General features: G+C 35.1%; 2 protein-coding genes across 9 annotated transcripts in view; one reads left to right on the top strand and one right to left on the bottom strand.

The window, feature by feature from the left end:
• The window catches only part of CEP290 (centrosomal protein 290), a 90,194-nt gene extending 69,276 nt beyond the window's left edge, over positions 1–20,918 (bottom strand). For 4 of the 6 annotated variants that reach the window (XR_012518398.1, XM_039472306.2, XM_074402451.1 and 1 more), the window contains exons 1-13: positions 20,716–20,918; positions 20,046–20,174; positions 19,795–19,872; positions 18,371–18,440; positions 18,023–18,069; positions 15,331–15,474; positions 10,040–10,093; positions 9,418–9,438; positions 9,140–9,292; positions 8,551–8,733; positions 7,803–7,892; positions 5,146–5,268; positions 4,099–4,222 (exon numbers count right to left, since the gene is read on the bottom strand). Coding sequence is in view for 5 of the 6 variants with exons in the window: in XM_039472306.2 (XP_039328240.1) it covers positions 4,099–4,222; positions 5,146–5,268; positions 7,803–7,892; positions 8,551–8,733; positions 9,140–9,292; positions 9,418–9,438; positions 10,040–10,093; positions 15,331–15,474; positions 18,023–18,069; positions 18,371–18,440; positions 19,795–19,872; positions 20,046–20,147 (1,189 nt within the window). In the remaining variant the exon portion in view is untranslated. Of the gene's footprint in view, positions 1–4,098; positions 4,223–5,145; positions 5,269–7,802; positions 7,893–8,550; positions 8,734–9,139; positions 9,293–9,417; positions 9,439–10,039; positions 10,094–15,330; positions 15,475–18,022; positions 18,070–18,370; positions 18,441–19,794; positions 19,873–20,045; positions 20,175–20,715 lie in introns of those variants that run through there. The other 2 variants (XM_074402452.1, XM_074402453.1) reach the window with 2 other exon arrangements.
• A 198-nt stretch (positions 20,919–21,116) lies between these two features.
• TMTC3 (transmembrane O-mannosyltransferase targeting cadherins 3) overlaps positions 21,117–23,508 on the top strand; it is a 53,922-nt gene continuing 51,530 nt past the window's right edge. Inside the window, exon 1 of one of the 3 annotated variants that reach the window (XM_003927862.4) lies at positions 21,117–21,303. The gene's annotated coding sequence lies outside the window, so the exon portion shown is untranslated. Of the gene's footprint in view, positions 21,694–23,508 lie in introns of all 3 variants that reach the window. The other 2 variants (XM_010338477.3, XM_010338476.3) reach the window with 2 other exon arrangements.

Genomic DNA, 23,508 nt, shown 5'->3' with positions numbered 1-23,508 from the left:
GTCACGTCAGTAATGCAATATAAATGCAAAGGTCATATGTGAATTTCAGGAAACGTTTTTAAAAGAAAGGAATAATCTTTCTCTTCTCTTTCCTCCTTCCTACTAGCTGAAATCCACATGGATATGAAGGTGGCAACTTCACAGGAGTGAAGAAACCACATGTTGAGATAGACATAGCACAAGATAAGGGTCCCTGATAGGGAATATTTGTGCATCTATCACACAAATCCTGCCCTAGTTGCTTCAACTTTGTCCATATCATAGAGAAGTAAATTTCTATCTTGTTTAAATTATTATACTATGCTTGATTTTTCAGCCACTTGCAGCTAAACTTAATACAAACTAAGCTAAAAAATTCTTGAATGCTTGTATTATCTTACTAAATTGTAAAAAGACCAAAACATAATATTGCTATCATTCAAAAATTTATTGACACAGATCATTCTCACACTCATTCATAATAAGCATTTACTAATATATAGGTTATATACTTAATATTGGATTTAGGCATAAGACTAGTATGTGAGATCACAAAAGTTTTTCAGAAATGAGCCCTGCTGTCTGAAGCTAACAGCCAAGTTGCTGAGCATTTCGTAAGCTGTTTTCCCCCCATATCTATTCCCTCTTTCTTCCACGTCTATTCTGCTATCATTCTTCTATGTGGCTCTCCATAGCAAACACTGTATTTACCTACCTATCCTTCAGCACATGCTTTTAACTCTTGTCCTTTCTTCCTCTATCTTGCTGTCTGGGATACAGACATGAGATAAAGCTGCACTGCATCCATTTTGGATAGGGCAGATAAAGGCAACACCCTGGACTGCCTAATTCTAGTTCATTACATAGATGAGAAATAAATGTCTATCCTGATTTTGCCATTATTCTTCAGCTCTCTGAAAACAGATAATTAGAAAAATCTAATCCTGCTAACTAAACCTAATATTTCTGTATTTTGATAAGTGTTTGATACGTAATACATATTTAGAGTCACTTTGCCTTTAGGATATCATACTGGAAAGTTAACTGTTACATATTACATCATTATTATTGCTGGATTTGGTTTATAAAAGCACATTCCATAAGTATATTTTGATGAAGATTATCCTCATTAATTTATACTAAACTATTGAAACTTTTGAGCATTTACTTTTTGTCAGGAGAACAGTTTTCAAACATTTTGATCAAGATGTTTTGTCCACATAATCGGCTTTGGTGAACGAGCAGAATTAGATTTTTTTTACTATCTGTGTTCAGAGAGCTGAAGAATAATAACTAAACCTATGAAGGAAGAATACCATTAGCCATTATGTTTTACAAGTTAAGTTCAAGATATAGAGTACAGTCTAGTACATACACCTTCTGTGAGCTCTAGGGATTATATGACTATGGACTGACTAAAGTGTTATTAGATAAGTCCTTGTTCTTATTTGATAGCAGATATCAATCACCACTTTTTCTCCTTGTAACTGGAATATGCATGACCCATACTATTAGTTGTCCTTTTAAAGCAGTTTAAACTACTGGCAAAGTATTCTAATACAAATATAATAAACATATTTATAGAAATATCTATTTAGTGGGCCCTTGAAGCCACTCAACAGTCATACCGCATTCTCCATGTCTTCCATCTTTCAGATGATTATTTTATATTTTCTCTTCTCCTCTTTCCTCAAACTTATGAAATATCTTCCCCTATCCTTACCTTCAGCTAAGAACCCTGATTCCTTGTTCACTGAGAATAAAGCAGCAACCAGTGTAGAACTTCAACAAATTCCCACTACCAGGATGTCTACCAAGTCATCTACATCTGTATCAATACACTCTACCTTCTTTTCTATGATTATGGATGAGCTCTCTGTTCCTAGTTAAGGCCAACCTCTTCACTGGCACACTAGGATCCCACCCCATTGCATTCTTAAAAATATTATTGTTTCAGAAGTTCTCTCTCTCCACTTCATTGATTCATCAACATTTCTTCTTTAATGGAACTTTCCTATTAACCTAACTCATGAGTTATTTCTTTCATCTTTAAGAGAAAAATACTTTCTTAATCCCTCTTTCCCCTCAAACTACCTTGTTTTCTCCTTCTCTTTATGGAAACAGTCCTGGAAAAGAGTTCATATATTGCTTTATTATATTTCCTCTCTAACCACTTTCTCTTGTGGTCAAACAGTCAACTTTTAGTGGTCGTCTTGATCTATCAGCAGCAAAGAACACAGCTCTGAAAGCAGTTGTTTCTTATTCCTTTGTTATGTTCCTCATGTGGTTTTCAGGGCTCTCCATACTTCCACTTTCCCTCCTTACTCTCTGAGCATTCCTTTTCAGTTTCCTTTGGTTGCTCCTTTTTATTTCCCTAGCTGCAAAAGTAGAAGAATCCCAGGACTCACTCTTTAGAGTGAGTCTTAACCTACATTTACTCCCTTGGTGATCTTAGCCAGCCTCATTACTTCAATTACTTTTACTGAGATGGTTACCAAACACATCTTTAGCCTAGATTACTGTCCAAAAGTTCAAACTTTTATATACAAGTACCTATTTAACACCTTCACTTGGATGTCTAATGAGCATCTCAAACCTAACATGTCTAAAATTAAGTACCTGATTATTTCTCAACCTGCCTTTCCCACAACCCCACCATGACCAAAACTTTTGGTTCAGACCAAGAATTCTAACTCTCTGTCACACATTCTACATCTGATCTGTTAGCAAATTCCATTTTTATCTCCTTCAAAATACATCCAGAACTGCTATATCCAATAACTTCACTGCTACCATTACGGCCCAAACCACCATCACTTATCTCCAGATTATTACAATAGTCTTCTAACAGGTCTCCCTGCTTGTTATTTACTACTCCTACAGTCTAGTGCAGACACAGGCTAAGTCAAATTATAACACTCCTATCTTCAGAAACTTTCTCCAATGTCCCTTCTCACTTAAAAGCCAAAGTAATCACAATGAACTATAAGGCCCCACATGATATGGCCTCTGTTTACCGCTCTGATCTTACTTGCTGACTCTACTCCAGCCAAAAGTACTTCTTTGTTGTTCTAAAACATGCTTGGTACACTCCTGCTTTAGTGCCTTTGAACTTATTCTCACTGCTTAGAGCAGGCGTCCGCAAACTTTTTACACAGGGGGCCAGTTCACTGTCCCTCAGATCGTTGCAGGGCTGCCACATACTGTGCTCCTCTCACTGACCACTAATGAAAGAGGTGCCCCTTCCAGAAGTGCGGTGGGGGGGCCGGGTAAATGGCCTCAGGGGGCCACATGCGGCCCGCGGGCCTTAGTTTGGGGACGCCTGGCTTAGAGCCATCTGCATGTTTCACTCTTTTACATCTTTAAGTATAGGTTAAATTATCTCCTCTGCAAGGCTTTTACTTCATTTTCAAAATTACAACCCTACCTGCAAACACAACATCACTACACTATTGCATATATACATACATGGAATCACTATTTCTCCTTCGTGTCATTTAAAAATATATATATAGTGAGCAATTATAATAAACATGTCCATGAAATTACCATGAAGAGTTGGCACTAGTGTGCCCTGACATAACTATAGTATGTAGTGCTATGGAAATATAACAACACAGATATAGAGAGAACTTATATTCACAGAATTTGATGTGTTAAACAAGGTAGTATGGCTCAATGTAAGGAGAATATGATGAAACATTAATCTGGTTAAGATTAATTCAAATGCTGACATGTGAAATTACTTCTGAAAACTATCTGCAATGCTCTTACACTGGCCAAAATTTTATTATCCTCCATTCTTTGTTAATTACTGTGTAAGAAGTTAAATAAAAATAATTATATCACCATTTTTCACTTCTTTCATACCAGTGACCTGGTAATAAAAGTTAATGTAATTTTCACCAGAGGAGAAAATAACAGAAAATAGATCGATCATTAACAAATGTAAGCACCAGTAATATAAGTATAATAATAAATAATATCTTGTACAATTTTTTGAAAATATAAAATTCAAATAGACAAAACTCAATATTGACTTGACATTTTATTTTAATAAAGTACTTTAACATTAACAACATAATGATATATAAAATAACTTTATGTATTTAAAAATACCTTTGTTTCTTTGGAGCTCATTTTTCAAATCTTCAATAACAAAAGTATTCTTTTCCATTTCTTTTGTATATTGTTCTACTTGTTCTGTGAGCATCTTAATTTGACTGTCTCGTTCCTGTATACCCTATAAAATGTTTTAAAACAATATATATCCTTTCATGAATATTAATCTAAAATAGTAAGGAAAAAGGTAGGCATGATTTTTTTCAACAAGACTATTTTCTTCAGGGTAAATTTTGTACACTTCAACTGTAATACACAATGATAGGTACACTGCTGTTACTCCAATACTGAAAGATGGACATAATGGCTAACACTCTGGAAAACAGAATTTCCAGAACTTCCTAATGTTTGTGACTTCTATAATTCCTTATATGGTACTTTCCTCATCCTCCATTGAATTCCATATTTTTACCATTTTGCATGTTTGTGTTTTGCTCTGTGCTTTTGCTTTTATTCAACTTAGCTTTTTCCCCTTAATACTTCATTCAAAAATACTGTCCCCTGTAATTGTTCTTATTCTGCCTGTACTTTTCAAATCTCCTTCTTGCTTTTAGACTATAACTACAGCACAAATAATAAAGGTGTGACTTGCTTTTATAGGGGTATGTTTTCACTAAAAATAAAATCTTTACGTAGCACAGTTAAATTATAACCATGCTTTTAGCTTAATTCACATTGTGTAGGGTATGTTAGGACTAAGATACAGTAAAATAAACCTTAACAGTGTAAAAAATTACTATGAATTTTCTTAGTTTTTAATAATTTCTTATTAAATAATTTCTAACCAAAATAACGTGCGTACTATCCACATAAAAAGAAAAAGAAACACAGTAACGCTAGTCCTAACTCTAATCCTGACTCTAAACTTAATTCTAATTTTTTATAGGGACTAGATAGTGTAAGAAATTTCAAAAGACATTATTATACACTTGGTAGTGCAAACTGCTAGACTAGGCACTGATGATATAATAAATAAAAGACATCATTCAAAGTTCCAACTTTAATAAAACTGGTTGATAAAACCAAATTCTGATAAGATTTTACCTGCTGTAGAGCCATAACATTACTTTTATCAGCATCAAGCTGAGCATTCTTAAGTTTCTCCCTTAGGTTATGCAACATTTGCTGATATTCAATAATTTCATCATCTTTAGAAGACAAAATTAGCTAGAAATAAAGAAAACAGAATCTGTTACACAAAAGAAAAATTAATAAAACATTCTTCATTATCATAAATAATAGACACCATTAGCAGATACATGATACAGAAAATAAAATTATTTGAAGTGAGAAAGTATGAGCAACTACTGGCATAATCTTTGTTCCTTTTGTATATACAACCTGAAATTCAAATAGGAAACGATCTTAAAATATATACTGTAATTTTCTTTTTTTTATAATTCAATCTTTAAAAATATTTCAACCTTTAAAACTCATTTATAAACAAGAAGTACTTCCATATACTTGTAAAAAGTTTTATACAATTGATATTTATAAAGTATGCATTAAAATATAACTGAGAGGCATAAAATATCTTGAATGAATGAAAGAAAAGGTATCTTGTGTTCTTTAGCTAGAGGGACCAATTATCATAAAAAGGTTTATCCTAAATCAATCTATAAAGCAATTTGTAACTTTAGCACATACCCAATAAAAATCCACAAGATATTTTTTAAGAACTAGACAAGCCAGTTCTATAATTCACATTAAAAATGTTCATAAGGAACATTTTTAAATGAAAATGATAAGTGATAAAGAAAAATGATAATGTTTTTAGATATTAAAACATACAACAGTTGAAACAAGTATACATGGCTAGAAAATAGATCAATCAATTTAAGAGACTCCAAAATTAGATTCAAATTCAAAAGGCATATATAGTAAAAATGGAATTGTATTTCAATAGGAGAAAGATGAAATAATCAATAAATGATGTTTGGATAACAGAGGAACTCTGTTGCATACATGTTATACTTCATACATCAAAATAAACTGTATATGTTTCAAAGATTTAAATGTAAAAAAAGACCAAACACAGTCATGCTTGTAATTCCAGCACTTGGGAGGTCAAGGCAGGCAGATCACTTGAGGCCAGGGGTTCCAGACCAGCCTGGCCAACATAGCAAGACCCCATGTCTACTAAAAATACAAAAATTAGCCACACATGGTGGCATATGCCTGTAATCCCAGCTATCTGGAGGATGAGGGACAAGAACCACCTGAATCCGGGAGGTGGCACTTGCAGTGAGCTGAGACTGTACCCTTGCACTCCAGCCTGGGCAAGTGAGTGAGACTCTGTCTCAAATTAAAAAAAAAAAAAAGGTATTAGGAGAAAATATAACAAAACACGTTTATACTCAGAAGCCTTTCTCATTTTAACAAAGGTCAAAAGTCATCAAAAAATAACAAATTTAAGAACAAAAAGAAATATTTCATAGCAAAAAATGCCATAAAGCAAAAAACAAAAAAAAACGTGACAGCCTATCAGAATGTATTTGCAACACACATAAAAATTATACTTGCAGCAATTTATTCTACAGATATACATTTGCAAAATAACATATATAAGGAAATTCATTAAAACAGTTTTTAACCCCAAAATTGGAAACTTCATAAACTTCACAAATTATCAAATAAATACCTGTATAAAAACTATGTAGCCTTTAAAAAGAACAGCAATACTATATCTACTGATATAAAATAATTATGAAAAGATAATTAACTCAAAACAAAGTGCAGAACACATATAACATGTTACCATTTACTCCTGCCAACATTAAATGTGGTCAAAACTGTTTTTTCCAGGTGTTGGTAGACTAGAGCTCACAGGTCAAATTTGGCCTTCCACCTGCTTTTGTAAATAAAATTTTACAGGAAAACCACCTTGCTTACTCATTTACCTATTTTCTATGGCTGCTTTCGTACTATAAGCAGAGTTTAGTTGTAGCAGAGACCAGGTGGTCTAAAATATTTACTCTCTGGCCCTTTACATAAAGTTTACAGATGCTTGACAGATTCTATAGGCCTTATTTCCATTGCTACTACTTTTGTTTAAATATAGGTTATCTGAGCTTCCTAGATGCTAATCAATTCCAAATGCCAACAAGATGTATGTGAATTCTACTAGAAAGCAATGATTCTAGAAGTGATTGCTTTTAAAATTAGAATTATTCATTCTGAATCATCTCTGATGTTTTTCAAATATTGAACCATCATAATCCCAACTTCTAATATGGTAAGACCTGACAATTTTGTTAAGGTTGGAGAGTGGAAGTGAGGAAGAGAGGTACATTTTGAAAAGGCTTCCCAAGTGACTTTATCCCTTTGTTTATTCCCATTCCCACTGATCAATCTGACATTTAGTTAGAAAAACTAAAATTAAACCTGCAACTGTTTCACTAATGTATACAAGGTAACTATGAGTTAAGTGAAAAAATTTAAATACATTTAGAATTATATATTTCAGATGACAAATATATTTTGGAGTTAGACTTCTACCAAAAAGTTTAAAGTTCAACTCATTGATGTGAAAGAGATCATTCAATATCAAATGAGCTGGAGATCACAAAGGAGAGTTTTAGAGCTTTTCCAGCCAAGAAATAAACTCATGTTTAAAAATACGACATTTAAACAAAAATAAGACTAAAATCTGAATCTAAAATACAAAATGAAAAAGTTATTATGTCAACTGAAAAAAATACCTTCCATTCTTCTACTTTTGCATTGACAGCTACCATAATTGGATCATCTTCTTCATTTTTTGCTTTCAGAAGCTCTGTAAGCTCCTGCACCTAAAAGACAACAGTTAATTCAAGAGTTGTTGCAAATTAATGTAATATATATTTCACCTGTGCATATTTAGATATACATTATAAACATATATACATACACATATATACATACGCATACTTATATACACATATATACAGATACATTACATTACATATGCATATTTATCATTGAAGTCATCCTGGAATTAAAGATGACATTTAATATTTTCTGGATCTTATAATTGTATAATTATCTTTCATTACTAGAAAACTTTATTTTTAAACATTACCTTTTAAACAAGTTTAAACCACATAAACAGTGAACAATGTATTGGTTTCTAATGTATTTATAATGCATTTAAGATAAAATTAAACATTATGATCCACAGGATTTTTAAGAGCCTTGCAGAAAACCCCATAATTATGAGCTGTACATATCTGCTATCTACACATTCATTCAAGTATCATTTATACATCCTGGACTGTAAGATTCAGTGTTTGTGAGGGGATTGGAGAAACACATATGGGCAAATATATCAATATGGTAACATATTACGGTATTAAAAAGACAGATAAAAATTCACATCTTAGAAAGTTAAAGTACTTTCTAGTCTCAAATAAATAATAATGAGATAATATGAAGTCTGAATAAATAAGTCATTCTAAAAGTAATTCTTACTTGAAGTCGATAATGATCATTTTCTTTTTTTAACTGATCTATTACATTATCTGTCTGATGTACAATAGCTTTCATCCTATTATATTCATCAGTCATCTTCTCCATTTCCTGTACAGACTCTTCTAAATTTTTTCTCATTTCTTGATTCTGAACTTCAATTTTCTCATTAGCTTCTGTTAAAGTCTAAAAACATTAAAGACACTCTAATTAAAAAATAATTTTTAAAAAGTGAAATTAAACCAAATTAAAATCAAATGTAGCCATTAAGTATCCACTGGGGGTGAAAAAAAAAAAAGAGAGAATTTTCTATAGACCTTTAGTTGGCATTGACCAATTAAATCAAATTGAATATCAAAAAAATTGCACACAAGGACCTCAATTACTTTTAATGACCAAGACAGGCAAATATAAAAAGAACAGTTAAAAAGTTACAACTTCAAAGATGTAATTTATTTCATATTTTACAAGTATATACTGACAGATTTAGACCAAAGAATTTACACCTAGCGCTAAATATTAGATTTATATTATAACGGAAATTAAAGTTTTGTAGGAATCATTGCTCTGAACTGACTTCTCGCCATTTTACCTGAATTTCATCCAGATACTGGACAAGCTCATAGTTTTTTTTAGACAACTGTGATCGGTAGTCACTGTCTTCCCCTCTTCTTGATAAAAGTGTTTCTTTTTGTGAATCTATTTGTTTCTGGTAATCAATAATATCCTGAGAAAGCTGTTCATTCTGAAGGTAACCAAACACAACACTGCATTATGAAACTATTCAGAATAATAAAATTATATCCTCTAAATAGTGCTCTCAGAACATATCTTTAAATTCCCATGATTTCACCACCCTTAAAGCCTCACCTTTTTCTTTAGACGTTTGTTCTCCAGAAAAGGACAGGAAAAAGGTAATTAGAAATGAGAAAGGCAATATATAATTAAAAATAAGAATTAGAGACTAAAGAAAACAAAAAAAAAAGTTAGGAGAAGGATGTACATTATTTTGAATAACCAAAGAAAGTAAGGATACTAATTATCTATTATAACAAAGAGTATTTCAGTTATGCTAGAAACTTAAGAAATTCTATCAGAATAAACAATGTACAAACATTATTTGGCTCAGTAGAACCAAATGATAATCAGAATTTATAAGATTTCGTAAGTAATAAAAAATTTTAAAGGATTCTGGGTAAGAGAAATAAGAATAGAAATCCAGTCATCTATTTAATTACAAAATTAGCAAAGAATGGCTTATAAAACAATAACAAAAGTATTTACCCTCATAGACCTGAAATGAATATAGTACTTAACAGTCTCATATTTTGCTTCGTTTTCTATTTCCCTCAGACAAAGTCGTATCATAAAATCAGTTTGAAAACATCAGTTATTTAGAGGACTCCAGTCCTGGTTAAAATATAAATTTATGTAAACTTTTTTAACAAGTACCTTTGTTGAACCACCATAGCTACTAAAATTTTTTACCAACCTCTCTTCTTAATTTGCTGTTTTCATTTTCTGCCTCCTCATTTCGAAGAGCCAACTAAAATAGTAAAAATAATAAGTTAAATTTCAGCAGTAATTTTTCTTTTTTTTAATAACATCTCTCTTTGTAACCTAGGCTGGAGTGCAGTGGTGTGATCTCCACTCACTGCAACCTCTGTCTCCTGGGTTCAAGCGATTCTCCCACCTCAGCCTCCCGAGTAGCTGGAATTATAGCATACACCACTATAAGTGGATATTTTTTGTATTTTCAGTAGATACAGGTTTTCACTGTGTTGGCCAGGCTGGTCTTAAACTCCTAGCCTCAAGTGATCCACCCACCTTGGCCTCCCAAAGTGCTAGGATTACAGACTTGAGCCACTGTGTGTGGCCATCAGCAGTATAAAGCCAGATATTCAGCTTATCTACTTAAATTTTAAGTCCTCTCTAATAAAGTAAAAACATTTAGACTATTAAGGATTTAATATCAACCTAACACATCAATAATAGGCCACAATTTTCAAAAATTAAGGGTTTAAGAAGTATTAAACAGGTTCATTTTAAAGAATAAAAAAGCACACACACACACACACACACACACACACACACACACACAAACTCTAACCAAAGAATACAGAAACATATAAACCTGCTCCACCCAAAAAAATCCAAATAAAATGGTTTTCTTCCCAACATCTTTGTATTTCACTTTTCTATGTCATAGCTAGACCATTATTGCTATCAGTTAACATAAATTACTTAGAAATATAAGGCAATAACAACAAAATGGTTAAAAGAAGCCATCTAAAATCATACTGGCCTAGATTTATGTCCCTCATCAACCAATTTCTTGCAAAGCGTGAATGAGTTACTTAGTATCTCTTTAATTCAGTTTTCTCATATATGTTGACATAAGAATTAAATAAGATGCATATAGAGCTCTTAGCACAATTATCAGTGAATTGAATCGCAAAAAAATATAAAGCTTTCTCTATCTACATATAAGTGATTTCATTTGTTGACTCTGGTTTCTCCAAATGGAAAACATTATTATAAACATTATGATGCCCTTTTTCACCTGTTCTCCAAATCTCATTCCTCTTATGACCTTGCATTTTTCTGCTTCTGCCCTTTATTCAAGAGAAGATAGAACTGCAATGGTATAAAACTATATTTAAAAGTCTATAATAACCAAATGTAGTATGTGATTCTTGATGGAACTTTGGATATTGGAGGTGGGGTGACTGAAGGATATTATTGGGCCATTAGAAGAAATCTGATTATGGACTAGATAATGGTGTTGAATCAGTATTAAATTTCCTGAGCCTGACAATTCTATTGTGTTCATGTGGGAGAACATCTTTGTTTTTCAAACAGACATACTGAAATATTTAGGTGCAAAGTGTTGTATCTGCAATGAGCTCTCAAATGACTCAGCAAAAAATGTGATTAAACAAACAAGAGATGGACAAATACATGTGTGTGTAAAGATACTGACAAAAAGATAAAGCAAACGTGGCACATTAACAACTGGTGAATCTATATGAAGGGTATGTGGGTGGTTATTGTTTTTCTTTTTTTTTCCTATCAACTTTTAAGTTCTGGGGTACATGTGTAGAATGTGCAGGTTTGTTACGTTGGTAAACGTATACCTGATCAAATGTTGTTGCACAGATCAACCCATCACCTAAGTAGTAGGCCCAGCATCCATTAGCTATTCTATCATTGATGAACATTTGGGTTTATTCCATGTCTTTGCTATTGTGACTAGTGCTGCAATGAACATATGCATGCATGTATCTTCATAAGAAAATGATTCTTTTGGGTATATACCCAGTAATGGGGTTACTGGATCAAATGGTATTTCTACTTTTAGATCTTCGAGGAATTGTCAGTCTTCCACAACAGTTGATTTAATTTATATTCCCACCAACAGTATATTTCTTACAATCTTTATGAAGATATGACATTTTTCGAAATAAAAAACTTAAAGAACATTTATACAAAATACAAAGTATAATACAAATTCTAGAATTTTGCATATCATTATTATCAATTGAAAGTTAATAATCCCACTGTGTTAACTGAGAAATTTTTATGAGAAGCCAAGAACTTAATGCTAAAGCATTTAATGCTATTCAGGCTTTTATTCCTGTCTTTCCAAACATCACACTCTGTTTCTCCTTTCTTGAGCTTTTCCTTCAAGCACCTCTTCCAATCTCCTTGCTTAATAGACATTTCTCAGAAATGTGCCTTACGATCACTTTTCCGGCTTCAATAATGTCTACATTGTTGATTTATAAATCCTCATCATCTGCCCAGAGTTATCTTGTGAATTCTACTACCACAGATAACCCTTTCTGAATATGCCCACAAGAACCTCAAACTTAACATCTACAAAACTGAAATAATCTCAAACTTTCCAAATGCCTCTTCTGTTCCTCCTTAGTGAAAGGCACTATCTACCTATTTAGTGGCCCAACCCACAAAATTAGGCAAATTCTCCCTCCTCCATTTCCTCCAACAATCAATTACAAATTCACCACATCCAATTACATTCTCTCACACTTGTCTGTCTCAGGCAAATGCCATCGTTAGGGCTTGCCTGAATTAACACAAATAACTCCTTACTAGTGTTGGCCTCTTTCAATCCACTCTCTACAAAGTACAATAAACTTTTAAAGTATAGATCTTATTATATCCTGTGCTCAGAACTCTTCATTGACTCCTTTTAGGAAAAGAACCAAATTCATCAGGAACTGGCCCTTGCTTATTTCTCCAGAGGATCATAAGAATTAAAACTGGGAAGGCAATTTAGCACAGACTCTTGAGTAAGACTGTTTTCAAATCCTATCATTACCACTTAAAAGTTGTGTAACTATGGCAATTACTCTTTCTTTGTCTCCATTTCTTCATATATATCATGGTAGAAATGACAACATCTCATATGATAAGTATCAAATAAGCAAAAATGAATTAACGCATATGAAGTGCCTGACACATAGTAAGGACTCCATATAAGCTATTTTCACTTATATTCCAGTCAAAATGAATAACTGTAGCTTCCTAAACACCCCATAACATCTCTTACTTCTAGGTCTTAGCAAATGCGTTACCTTCTACCCAGAATGTTCTTTCTTTAACCACCATATACATCCTCATTCCTCTTACCAGTCTAACTTCTACTTCAGGTCTCAGTTCACAGATCACATCCTGAACCTCAAGACTGATTATGACATCCCTCTCCAGAGTATCCCAGAATATGTCCTGATATATCTCCCTAAGTAACACATTATCATCATGTTATGCTTATTATTGACGATGAATATCCTTGAGAAGCAGAACATAGTTGCCCACTATATCACTAGCAACTAGCACAGTCTCTGGTATGCTGTAAAGACTCACTAAAACTGAATGACTGGTTAAGGGCAAAGAACTAATTACCAAAGCAACTATACCCGTATTTCATCTCAAGGAACTTAGCAGCCAAAAAGGAACACAGGCCATATATTTAAGTTTTCTCTGTGTGTGACTATGAGTAAAGATAATAGTCTGAGATATAAATGGACAAGGTAGTTTTGATTAGCTATGGGTGTCTGGTATGAATGATAAGTCAACTGATACAGGCCTAAAGAGAAGAATAAAAGTCAAGAAAACCACAGGCATCCCCCTAAGCAATTCTACCAGTGAATATAGTTAAGTTAGATCATCTATAACTATTAAAAAATTCACAGGTCTGTTATGTTTTGCAGAGTTAACTAACCAGATAATGTTAAGAGCTTGTTCTTAACATTTAAGTGGCAACAATCCATACTTTCTCTACCACATTGTTTTGATAGCTAACTTTTACATGATTCTTTAAAATTTGGGAGTAAAACAGGTATCTGTAAGGAATAGTTTTCCTTACAGATCAATTTATGATAGATGTTCTTACTGTTATTGTTGGTTGAGACAGAGTTTCGTTTCTGTTGCTGAGGCTGGAGCGCAGTGGTGCAATCTCGTCTCACTGCAACCTCTGCCTCCTGGGTTCAAGCAATTCTCCTGCCTCAGCCACCCAAGTAGCTGGGATTACAGGCACTCATCACCAGGTCCGGCTAATTTTTTTTGTATTTTTAGGGGAGACGGGGTTTTTGCCATATTGGCCAGGCTGGTTTCGAACTCTGGGTCTCAAGTGAGATAGATTCTCTTAAATAGCATATCATTGTTTTCTTAAAATGTATGACCCTCTATTTCTGGGAGAACAATGGACAAAATGAAATAAACAGAATATAACACAATAATGATGTAAAGGACACAAAGGTAAAAAATGTTTCTGAGTATAAGAGACAGGACAGTTACCACATGTAGGCACCAAATTTTACTAAGTTTACTAACAGCTGAGGTGAAATAAAAAACAAATAAATGTTAACTAGAAATGTTAATAAATAAATAAAACATTAAATAGGAAGCTGAGGTAAAATGGGAAATTTTCTTCAAGAAAATACAAGTTTATCTGCAAAAAACTTTTTTCCCAAAACTAAATTCAAGGGAACACTGCAAGAATTATTAGTTTACAACAATGAATAACATGAGTCAATAAAAACTATGTATTACACGTTATTTTAAATATGATTGATAAAATGCGGACATTAACACTTCTCAAAAACAATATATATGTATATATATATATCTCACATAAAAAGATACAACCAAAACCAAGAAAATTAAACAGTATTGAATGTATCATCAAAAGATTCATTTCCAAATCTACTATCATATAAATACATTGAAATAAACAAATACGGCTGAGCGTGGTGGCTCACGCCTGTAATCCAAGCACTCCGGAGGCCAAGGCGGGCGGATCACCAGAGGTCGGGAGTTCAAGACCAGCCTGACCAACATGGTAAAACCCCGTCTTAAAAAAAAAAAGAAAAAAAAAGAAAAAATAAACAAATATAACGTTTATGCAAAATAAACTATGATACTAAGACCACTTCTTTATGCAAGTCTATTAGTTTCTTGACACTAATCTTCCAGACACAAGCATCAATTTTAGGTAATAAGTGTGATATATCCTGAGAAAAATGTACCTCCAAATATAAAGAATTAATCTTTAAGTCATATTTACTAGAAGTATCTTTTCCATTATATTTTAAAATTTGTGATGACAAAATGAACAGTGTTACAAAATCTTAGAGATAAGTGTACGCCATTCCTCAAATATAACATACAATACAAAAATTGATATTGTTACCAATAATTATAAAAAGCCAGGTAACTTGAACAGTGAAGATTCATGGGAAAAAAAAAGTGCTTTACTTGCTCATTAACTTTCTTCTCTTTCTCCAACTCCTTTTCCATGTCCTCCAATTCTCTATCTTTTTGTTCTAATTGCTTTTCAAGTTGGCGAATTTCATCACGTAAAAACCGAGTATCCCGTCCACCTGCAGATCGCTGAGCCATCTCAAAGTAATAAACCCAAAGTATAAATTAATCCCCTTATATTTTGAAGTTCAAATGATTCAACAATAAGCAACTTATATTGACTTTAAATTTTCATTATATTTCAGTGCAGATATTTAAAATCATATTAAAATCTTTTTTTTTTTAATTTAACTTACCTAAGCTTTAGTTCACAGCTAGTAAGTCCTTAAACTTCTCCTGAGCCACCCAGAGCTACAAAGAATTGACTGTTAATCATTCTGTTGTAACCACTGGCCAACAGGTACCAGACTAATGGCAAAGGACCTGAGCCACAGAGATCTGGAACCTGTGTACGAACCATCAGAATCTCCGCCACTGTTAGTGAAGCTTAGTGCCTTAACCTGCCCTTTTTCTCATATCATGGACTATTTAGACCAGTGCTATCCAACAGGACTTTCTAGGATAACGGACATGCTCTCTGTGCTGTCCAGTTCAGTAGCCACTTGCTACATGTAGCTACGTTTGGGTATTTGAAGTGTGGCTACTGCAACTGAAGAACCAAATTTTTCACTTTAATTTTAACAAATATGAATATAAATAGCTAGTGTTAGTGCCACCTTATTGAACAACTCAGGTTCCCTTTATCTTTAAGATTTGTAGCCAACTAAATCCGTTTTACTTCATATTCTTGTCAATTTAGGTCATGTCCCAGAACATCAAATCATTTGGTCATCTAACCTGTCTCACATTTATCTCTTCACCTTATAGTTCTGTTTTTCCTCTACCCTAACCAAATTTTTCACACTTTTTCTCTCCTTCAAAAAGCATTCCCTTGTGCTAAGTCCTCTTCCAAGATAAATATTTCACATCCTCAGATTATTTACTGAATCATCCTTTCCATCTCCTTGCCTTAACTGCAATTTGGATCCTTTAGGATACTAATGCCCTTGGAACTCCTTCAGCTGGACGGTGCTCATTCCTTCATAGCTCAAATACATTAGGGTCAGGAGAAGGCATTGGTACTTCTAGGTTTACTCTACCCTGCAACTTCATGTGATCATTCCTATCATTCCTCCATCATCCTATAAAAACCTCAGCTGCTTTCTCACAAGATATCCAGCTCTCCATCTTTGCCTACTCATGGTAGCAGCAAACCACCAACTTACCAGTCACTCTGCAAAACACACTGGAAATTTAAGCATGTGCCTCACAGACGTTCATTAAATTCCCACCTATGCAATTTCCACATAACTTTTGTTTTAGTCTATTTTTTTTCTTGTTTCTTGAATTCACTATCATCTCTCACTCCCACACCAACATTAGATCCTTGTCCAACCAGAAACATTCTTTCAATTATTCCCACTATGCCTGTCCTTTGAGCTCACAGGACACTAATCCCTTGACTTCTCCCTCCTCCCTACCCTTCTGCTCACCCAACCCCAATCTTGTCTTGACTTTCTTATCTATTCAGTTAAGACTTCATAAATCATCACTTCAACCACTTTCCTACCAATAGCTTCAACTGTCCTATTCTTCTATTACATAGCAGATGCCTAGCTAAACACTAACACAGAATTAATTCAACTCCATAATTCAGGCGTTCCCAAACTATAGCCCGCGGGCCGCATGCGGCCCCCTGAGGCCATTTATCTGGCCCCCCCCACGCCGCATTTCAGGAAGGGGCACCTCTTTCATTGGTGGTCAGTGAGAGGAGCACAGTATGTGGCAGCCCTCCAACGGTCTGAGGGACAGTGAACTGGCCCCCTGTGTAAAAAGTTTGGGGACGCCTGCCATAATTCATTTAATGAGTATTTATTGAAAGTGCGTGGCATTTTTCCAGGAGCTGAATATACAATAAAAAATAACAAGTCATCCAAGTTCAGAGAATTAACAAGTAAAAGAATCAGGACTAGAACTCAAATCTGTCTGACTCCAGATCCCCAACTCTCCAGTCTTTTCTCCATTATATTTCAAATTTTATCTGATTTTCTTAAAATGTGACCACACCATCTCCCACTCTTTCTAACAGATGACATCATCACCAACCTTTTGACTTCCAGGCACTATGCCTACAAACATAAAGGCTTCTACATACATCCATTCTTCCTCCCCTCATCTACTCTTCCTCCTCTCCTAACACAAGGAAAAGGGTATTCCTCCTTTCAAAGGCTGATCCATTTATATTACATTCCTACCTTTTCAGGAATCTGAATTTAGTTCCTCAACAATATATTCATATTTTAGCCCTTAGCTTTGTAAAAAATTACTTCTATAAAACCCTTTGGTCACTATTCCTCAAATCTCCACCCACCCTCCACCTCAGTTACCAGTAAGCTTTCTATATATTTCCCAAGACTGCAAGCTCCATCTAGCAGTTAACTGTTTTAATTTTGTTCACAACTGTATGCTCAATCCTTAGTACAATATAAGGCACATAATAGGCATGGAGAATATATGCTGAATAAACAAATAACCATGATTACTATCATCCTTATAACTCTTCCAGCCAATAATAATTTTTAAATTTGAAAACAATGCAAAATAAAATTAATGACAATTACATCCTAGGAAATACAAAAAGACATACCTCCAGTTCATTTTCCAGTTTCATTACTTTAGTTTTTAATTGATTTTCTGTTTTTTTTTAAAAAAAAAAAAAGACAGATGTTTTCATTCATTAGCTACCACAAAACAAACTTTTAAATAAATTTGAACAAAATTAATTCTTTTAAAAGATTCCACCATGATTATAAGGTATCAAAAGAATTATATGGCAGATCCATAAAATACGAGTCTAGAATTGCTTATTATTAAATAAATGTTACGTATTAAAAATCAACTATATACATCTTATAGAATAAATTTAATTTTCTACAGCTTGATGAACAAATGGAATTTATTATTTAATATCATAAACTTTTTCCAAGGTGCTTACCAAATTTTGCTTGTTCTTCTCCAGCTTTTTCTACTTCTTCCAAAGCCAGCTCTACTTCTTGAGCTTTCATCTAATCATTAAAAAAAAAAAGGTTCAGTATGCCTTTATACTAGAATGCAAGCACTGAAAACAAAAATTTTATTTATTATGACTTTTAGTGTCAGCAATGGCTGGCACATGGCGATTTTCAGTAAATATTTGTTGAATAAATACATAATTTTTCTTTTTTTTTTTTTTGAGACAGGGCCTGACTTTGTCACCCAGGCTGGAGTGCAGTGGCACAATCTCAGCTCACTGCAACCTCTGCCTCCTGGGCTCAAGCAAACTTCCCACTTCCGTCTCCTGGGTAGCTAGGACTACAGGTGCATGCCACCATGATCGGCAAGACTAAATTTTTTCGTAGAGACAAGGTCTCACTATATTATTTGCTGTATTATGCAGGCAAGTCTCAAAACTCCCAGGATCAAGCAATTCTCCTGCCTTGGCCACCGAAAGTGCTAGGATTACAGACGTGAGCAACCATGCCAGGCAACTTTCTTAGTTAAGATTACAATTTCTAGATTTTTAATAGCATGAAATATTTTTGATTCTCCCTTTTACCTCAAGTCCTCAAGTCTTACATCCAGTAATGCAACATCTCCCTTTGTAATTTTTTCCACTACTTTTTTTCTGTTCCAATTGCTATTATTCTAACACGTAATTTCATGTTTAAATTCCTCTATAATGTGATGTCTATACAGCTCCAATGTCCTTTTATTTGTCATATATATTGTTTTGCATTCCTAAGTCATATTTTTGTACCTATCAACTGTGGTTCAATAAGCTTTATTGCCTTCTCAATTGCTGATAGCATAATACATATCTTTAAGGCCCTCAACAGCCTATCTCAAAGTACCTACCCAAGATTTGTTTTCTCTACAGCCTGCTACAAACTTGCTGCACCTTGTTTTCTCAAACGTCAAGAATAAGCATATTTCCTATTCTCAATATTTACTTATGGTAACCAACAGCTCTAGAATTCCCTTACTATCTTACCATTGCATTGCCTTCCACTTAACTAAAACTATTCCTCAGTCTTCATCCTTTGTGAAGTTTTCCAACACTTCTCAAATCACTTCCCCTCTTAACAAATCCCTACAAGTAGTCATTGTCTGCATTTGTCATTTGGACCTCAGGATATATTTCTCTATATAATTTTTCAATATACTCATTCTGTTTCCCCTACACACCCTTTTAGAAACTTTAAGTAGAAACCAGCGATGTTTTACACACTACAATTCTTAAGCCACATTTAAATATATTGCATTTTTGAATGGTGATGTAGATATTATCCAGTATTTTCACAAAGATTACCTTATATAAGAAAAGATTTTTATAGTTCCTCTAACAGCCAAACCTACCATTAAAACCTACTATATACAAACCTTCATTAGTGACTGAGTAATTCTGAAAAGGTGTATCACATTTTCTTGTTTTTCGTTGTTTAGCTCATTTACTTCCACCTAAGTAAACAAAAAAGCAACTGTTTTATATTTTATAACCTTTAAGCAAAATATAAGAACTCTTTCAGATTGTGACTACAGTTGTCCCTGCAGAAAACACTTTATTAATAAACTAATCATAAGTTAATATATATATATATATATATATCTATTATTGTTGATCAATTATACACCTTAGATAAGGAAATCAATAAATTATCTGCCAGTTCTTCTTGACGGGGCAAATCATCTGGATCAACTTTCATTATTTCTTTCCAGTTTATATTAGGTGGCATCTTGAATTCTTTCACTGTGCTCCACCTCTGTAACAAAACAGGTGGAAATTAGCATTTTCAAGGTACACAGCATTGTAGGCTTTCTAGTAGTTTACATTTTTTGCAGATTATGTCATTACAACTTTCTGATGATAGCAAATAGTTATGCCTTAGTCTCAACACAGACAAGTAGGCAAAATAGCCTTGGTCAAAATCATAGCAGTCGGCACCAACTGTCAGAGTGTACCGGCTAAATGTGACGGCTTCCTTGCTAAAACTAATCTAAATTAGGACTAAGATTCTGGATCCCCTCCTCCATACCCCCTACCCTCAACGCGCGCGAACACCCTAATCGTGCCAAGGGCGAGGGTCTGTGGACGGCTGACAATGGAGAAGCAGAATTTGGGGCTAAAAAAAAAAAATGCGAACATTAACAATTGCAAAGAGTTAAGTTGTGCGGGAGACACTGGAATCGAAGCAAGGCAGGACTGCGGACCGGAGGCTGGAAGGGGCGGGGTAGCTACGCTGTGGCACAGGGGCCCGGAGGCTAAAGAACCTGAGCTTGGAGCGACTCGCTGCTCCTACCCACCTAGACCAAGCCTGACAACCAGCGGAGGTCCCTCACTATCGCAACCACCAGGCTGGACCAGGCCGCAGGCCCTGACAGATCCCTATCGCAGTTCCACGCGGACTCAGGGTCCCGCCAAAGATTCTCAAGCAAGCCAAAGCGGCAGCGGCTGCTAAGCGACACCATCCCCTACTCCGCCAAGGCCAGAATAAGACCCCGGATGCAAGGAGAGCCTACAGTTCACGACCATGAGTGATGCTTTACGTTTAGATTCTCCGTCGGAGTCCCAGGAGTCGGTGTTCAGGACGCTGAGAAGGCATGGAACGAGGACTACAAATCCCAGACTGCAGTTCTGCCTGAGGCTTGTGCATGCTGGGAACTGAAGTCCCTGAGAAGAGGAGGTAAGGTGCTCCCGGCATGCAATGCGGAAGGCTGCGACGGTACCGGGGCAGCGGAGAAGGACGGAGAGGCGGGAGGCGCTGCGGCTGAGGCGTTTAGCAGCTGGTGGCCTGAACGAGGTAGACCATGACTGTGGCTTCAGTGGCGTCACTCGCTGGGCCGCTCTTCCTGAGGTTTTCCTAAACCGTCCACTGGCGGAACCGCTCCCAGGTGAAGTCGAGCTGTCGGTCCGCGGATAGGGAGGAGTTGAGGGGAGCAGTCCCGGCTTAGAGAAGCTTCTGCTATTGGGGCCGTAGGGCCTGGCCCCATTCTGAAAAAGTGGGAACACTCCGCCTTCTCTTCAGGCGTTTGCAAGCGGCCTCCAGGGCCTTCTGTAAGAAGGAGTAAAAAAAGTTTTAGCCTTGTTTGGTATCAGAATCTGTCTTGGTAGTTAGTGAGAGCGGCGCCGTGGTGATCCTGTTTGGGGGCGAGCGAAGAGTTGACCAGAGATTATGGCATCTTCTGACCCCGCCCGCCTTACCTGTAGTACAGGTCCCTTGGCGGATGGTGGGGCTTGAAGGTTGTGGAGCTACTATGAAGTGAAGGCTCCAGAGTGGAGAGGTTAGTACTTGTCCGGGCCACTGCCGGGGTGGAGGGAGAAGGGAGCCAAGGACTCACCTGTACTGTTGTTGTCACTTGCTTGGTTACCTAGGGTTCCCGTCCATGAAGGCGCCTTCTCTTGGTGTTTTCCACTCTTACTTGTGCAAGTTTTGCTCATCCCTCTGCTCACAGCCATGCTGGAGTATGATAGATTTCTAGCTAACTTTCCTAAGAAGCTGTAGACCTAAATCTAAATGACATTTCCGACTATCTGGACAAGTGCTTCTCATCTGTACCTTTATTTTAAACGCTGCTTTTAAAAAAGAATACTATACTTGACAATAAATTTTCCTTTTGAAAATAAGTAATGAGTTTCTTTTTAAACCACCAATTTAAGTAAAATAAGTAGCTCAGCATCAAGTAAAAAATTACTGGTTTTGTGAGGTAAATTTTAAAGACAGATTTATAGGAACAATTTTACTACTTTTATGAAAGATTATAGCCAAATACTATTCATAATCTTGTTTATTCTTCATTACAATCCAGTTAAATAGGTGCTTACATTGTCCTCATTTTCCGTCTAAGTTAAGAAACTGAGTACTCTAACTTAAATAACGTGATTGAACACAGATCTCTCTGGAGGACATATTCTTCTATACTACCTCCTCACACATTCTGGGAAACCAGTATTTGTAAAGTGCTTGTTCTTCAATCATGCTATTTTTATTAATATTACCATGTTTTAATTTTATAAGTGTTTACTCGATAATTTGAATTAAATAGTCTTCATATTCAGTGTTTTTAATTCATAATTTAACATGAGATAGTGTTTCTGGAAAGGGGTCCGATCCAGACCCCTGGAGAGGGTTCTTGGATCTGGCCAAGAGAAAATTGGAGGTGCATCCATAGAGTAAAGCGAAAGCAAGTTTATTAGGAAAGTAAAGGAATAAATAATGGCTATTCCATAGGCAGAAAAGCAGCCTGGACTGCTAGACTAAGGATTCTTATAGTTATTTCTTGATTATATACTAAACAAGAGGTGGATTGTTCATGAGTTTTCTGGGAAGAGGGTGGGCAATTCCTAGATCTGAGGGTTCCTAACCTTTTTAGACCACGGAGGGGAACTTCTTGACATTGCCATGGCATCTGTAAACTGTTATAGAGCTGGTGGGAGTGTCTTTTAGCATGCTAATGCATTATAATTATTGTATAATGAGCAGTGATAATGACCAGAGGTCCCAGTTTTCTCGCCATCCTGGTTTTGGTGGAATTTGGCTGGCTTCTTTACTGCATGCTGTTTTTATCAGCAAGGTCTTCATGGCTTTATGATACCACCGATCTCATCCTATGACTTAGAATGCCTGACATCCTGGGAATGAAGCCTGGTAGATCTCAGCCTTATTTTAACCAGCCTCTATTCAAGATGTAATTGCTCTGTTTCAAATACCTCTGACAATGGTAGGAATGAAATTTAGTAATTATTGAGCCCATATCATGTGATACACTGTGCTTACTACTGCATGTTTATTTTCATAGAAGAAATACACCACACTTACTACTATATGTTTGTTTTCATAATAGCAGTCTGTCTTTTTTACTATAACGCCTCGTTTTTTTCTTGTTTCTTAATTCATTATAGCTTACTTTTATGTATTCACTTACGAGTTTTGTTTTGTCTGTATTACTCTTTTCTACCTTTACTTCCACCACTCTCTTGGTCATAGTCATAAACTCAAGGTGCCCGGTCTCTAATGGTTAAGTTTTATTCTACTTTTTCAGAAGTGAGAACAAGTTCATAAAAGTTAAGTAATTTCCTAACAATTGATGGAGGTAAGA

This window comes from Saimiri boliviensis, chromosome 7, assembly GCF_048565385.1.
Source record: "Saimiri boliviensis isolate mSaiBol1 chromosome 7, mSaiBol1.pri, whole genome shotgun sequence".
In the NCBI taxonomy this organism is placed as follows: Eukaryota; Metazoa; Chordata; class Mammalia; order Primates; family Cebidae; genus Saimiri; species Saimiri boliviensis.
This window is presented reverse-complemented; position numbering and strand designations above follow the sequence as displayed.